This window comes from Arachis hypogaea, chromosome 13 (assembly GCF_003086295.3).
Source record: "Arachis hypogaea cultivar Tifrunner chromosome 13, arahy.Tifrunner.gnm2.J5K5, whole genome shotgun sequence".
Taxonomy (NCBI): Eukaryota; Viridiplantae; Streptophyta; class Magnoliopsida; order Fabales; family Fabaceae; genus Arachis; species Arachis hypogaea.
The window spans coordinates 132,660,568-132,664,650 of NC_092048.1; the positions used below are offsets into that span (position 1 = coordinate 132,660,568).

The window sequence follows — 4,083 nt, forward strand, 5'->3', positions numbered from 1 at the left end:
ATGACAAATGTCATGGATATGGTTAATAAGATTAATCTTGAGAAGGAAGCATGGAACCTCAAAGTTAGGGTGATTAGGCTTTGGACTGTTCCTACTTTCACTGGTCAGCTTCTCCCAAATTCCATGGAGATGATTTTGGTTGATGAATCTGTGAGTTATAGTGGTCTAAATCTATTAAAATTTTATGGCTGTTTGTTTTTTGTATTTAGATGTGTTTCTCCTTGCCTTTTTTATATTGAGGTCTGAAATTTTGTTTCATTTAAATTTGTTTTTCTCTGTATTCGACTTATCATTTATCATAATTTATGTTGATTGGTAGGGGTGCAAGATACAAGCTACTGTTCAGAAGACTATGATTTACAGGTTCAAACAACTTCTCTCTGAGGGTCGAGTATATGTAATGAAGCTCTTCTCTGTTGTGCCAAACCAAGGATCTTATAGGGCCACTAGGCATCAGTTTAAGTTGATTTTCAAATTCAAGACCACTGTCAGGGATGCTATCTGCGATTTTATTCCAAAATCTGCTCTTACAATCTCTCCATTCACTGAACTTTTGGAAACCAAAGAGGATTCTGATTTCTTAGTTGGTATGTTGTGCTATTTGCTCGTACTTTTTTTGTCTGGAATGATTGCAGTCTTGTTTCTTTGTGATTTGTAGAATGTTGTTTTGTTGTCATTATTTTCTAATAGTTTTTTTAATATTTATTTCAGATGTTGTGGGTCTGTTGGTCTCTGTGTTGGAAGAGAAAGAATATGATAAAGATGGAAAGAAGATGAAGATGGCTGTGATGAAACTTGCTGAAAATGAGTTAGCGTTCTTTAATTTCTACCTCTTCCTCTTATTGGAATTCTTTTTTATTTTCGGTGTGTTTGTATAGTCAAATTTCTAATAGTGTAGGTAATTTTGTTGGTTGTTTTCAATCACAGGATTCGGTGTGTCTTATTTGGTGAATATGTTGATGAACTTAATCGATTTCTGTTTTCTAGGTATGCTGAACAGCCAGTTGTGGTTTTACAATTTGCCAAAGTTAAGGTTTTTAGAGGTTTGTATCATGTAAATTTCATTTCAGGTGTGTCAGTTATCCAAGTTCACTTGGTTTTACCACTATATTCCTGTAACCAATGTATCTATTTTTTTCAGGTAGAGTTGGACTTTAGAATGTTATGTTTACATCAAAACTTGGATTTAATCTTGACATCCCAGAGGTGGAAGCTTTTCGGAAAAGGTATATTTGTACATGTAGTTTCTGTTGTATTTTTTGTTGTTGTTGCTGTCATTGTTTACTTATTTAAGTTGGTGCTGTATTTGTTAACAGTTCTATTCCACATGGAGTTAGTGCATCCCAACCCATTGGCATTGTTGGATCTGGAAAAAATATTGGAATAGAAGAAGACTTTATGAAGCTCACACCTAGGTATACTGTGAAGTCGCTTGATGATAACAACCGGGTTGGAACCACTTTAATTTTTTTTATCATCTTTACTCTTGATAATTTGTGTTAAATTTTCTTTTTCTATTCGTTAGTAAATACTGCTTTGTTTTGGAACGATATTAATCCTTTTGTCCTCCTTTGTACTTGAAAATACTATGCTGTTAGTATTTATTTTAGTTTTTCAGTTTTAGTTTGTATTACAACTATCTTTGGTTATAATGTCTTAATATTTATAGACCTAGTCTTATATTTTTAGGCTGGAACTTTTGTTGTACTAACGAAGATAGCTGAAATAGTCGAGGATGGTCCTTGATGGTACTCTGCTTGTGTATGTGGCAGAAGTGTTCAAGCAGAATTTGGGATTTATTTTTGTCAATTTTGCAACATCCATGTTACAAATGTGACTCCTAGGTATAAATATTTTACAATGCTTCCTTTGTGCTTTGTTAAATAGTGAATTATTTCTACGTAGTTGTTAACTTTAGGCCAGTATTTATGTGCATCTTAAAAAATTCAGGTTTAGAGTGAATGTGTTGGTTGAGGATTCCAGTGGTGTTTCTATTTTTGTCCTCTTTGATCGCGAGACAGGTTACCTACTGAATAAGACTTGTGCCCAACTGTTTGAACAATATCTTAAGGATGTTGATGTAAGTCAATTGAATGCTATATTCTTTTTATGTGCTGAGTTTATTGTTAAAGAGTTTTCTTATCCTTCGGTTTCTACCGATTCATTTTTTCTGTTGTATCTGTTTTATATTGTTCGTAGGTTGTGTTTGGCACACAGTCTCCTCCTATATTCCAAGAAATTGTTGGAAAAACTATGCTGTTCAAGGTTCTTAGTAGGCCTATTGGGATGGAGAAATTCAAAGGGACCTATCCAGTGAAGCGTGTTTGTGATTATGCTGCAATAGTTGGAATGTTTGAGCTCTCTGGTTCAGATTTGAGTCTTGAAAAGGTATAAAACGAAATTCGCACCTATTGTTTCATTTTAATAAATTCTTTCTTAAATTTTTTATTTTTTGGTTGTTCCACCTTTATTCATGTCTTATATTAGATGTGCTATGTATTATCCAAGGTTGGGTTTGTACCAAAAGGAGATGGATCATTTAGGAAACCCTCTAAGGTTACCAAATCACCAAATTTGAGATTGACTCCTTCCAGCTGCTCTGAACTCTTTGCTGGTTCGCCTCAATGTACCCAACAGGAATCAAGTGTTGTTGACTTGGGAGCTGATGAAGATGCTAAGGTTCCATCCTTGTAGTTTCTTCTATTATTTTTTCTGTATTACTTTTCACCCTTTTTTGAGTTGTGTTTAAATTGAACCTAATATGTTGTGTCATTTAATAGTATCCTCTCCTCAAGAGAAAGTCTGCTGATGCTGTGGTGGATAAGTTAAATGAAGTGGATAGTTCTGAAAATTCATGTGATGAAGTTGATGAAAGTGAAGAAGTGAGTAGTGTTGCCAATTTTTTTTTTGACAAGGCGCTTAATTTTATGATCAAGTTCCTTTGACTGGAACTTATTATATCCCTCTAATTAGGTTTATATTTTCATGCAACTGTTTACACTAGGAGTATGTGGTTGGCCTTAATCGAGGCTCTCTTGATGTTGAGAAAGATGTGAAGCCTTCGTTGAAGAGGTTGAGAAGATCCTTGAGGCTACAATTTGATGAAGCTAATGAATCTCGTGGCTCGGGGAATAATGGCTACTCTGGACATGGGGTTAATTGAGGTGGCTACCCATAGCAGTTAACTAGAGCTACTGATTAGGACTAATCTAGGGCATTAGGTATTTTAGTTGTGTCCATGTAATAGCATTTGATGCATTGGATTGTAGTGGATGAGAATATGTGTATGTTTTCATGTTTTATATAAGTTGTTTGGATTGTTTTTTGGGCATCTTTCTTATGTAATAGATTAAGTGCTAGGATGTGGACACAGTATCTTTAGCCACTAGGCAAATTAGCTATTTAGTCCTTTATGTTTGTACTTATTTTTTTGAAATTCAATAAAATGCAGTAGCTCTTTAATGATGGAGTACACTGATTTCAAAGTGCTGTTTGTGGTGGTTACTGAAATTGATGAAGTTGGTTGTATTAGGAGAATTACTTGCATTTGAGATCTTAGGTCAATAAATTAGCGACTTGCGTATGTGTATGAAATTTTTTTTAAACTTGATATTATTTGTTTATCTTATAACTAATAACTAATATGAATTTTTTGTGTTATTATTATGTCTTACTGATAACATTTTTTATTTATTAGGAAACCAGATATTTCTTTTAGGTTCAAGTATGAAATTAAAGCAATTTTTACTCTTTCGATTACTGATGATTTTTTTCAATTTGGACTCTTATTTATTTCAATGTTAGAAGATTTAATTTTATGCATTTGAATAATAATATACTTTTGTTGTAATACGTGGAAAAACCTATAAAATCCTATACGGTTCAATTTTTTCCCTTCCTTAAATTTTAATGCGATGAAAGAATTTTTTTTATATACATAAATTATATCGGTTTTGGTTCTTATTTATGTTTATCTTCTTAATTGTATTGTTTATATTTTTAAGATGTATTTGTTGTTGCATAATTTATGAAGTTGAACAAGATACAATATTTTATGAGACAAGATTTCTATAGCCAATTCTA

At 32.8% G+C, this 4,083-nt stretch overlaps 1 protein-coding gene across 1 annotated transcript; it reads left to right on the forward strand.

The window, feature by feature from the left end:
• Nucleotides 1-3,163, forward strand: LOC140177750 (uncharacterized). Its single transcript, XM_072210908.1, has 11 exons — nt 1-150; nt 320-587; nt 712-808; nt 928-1,033; nt 1,142-1,226; nt 1,295-1,415; nt 1,951-2,080; nt 2,200-2,388; nt 2,488-2,679; nt 2,781-2,882; nt 3,005-3,163. Exons 1-11 carry the CDS (start codon nt 1-3, stop codon nt 3,161-3,163), a joined length of 1,599 nt encoding a protein of 532 aa, XP_072067009.1.
• The last annotated feature ends 920 nt before the right edge of the window (nt 3,164-4,083 follow it).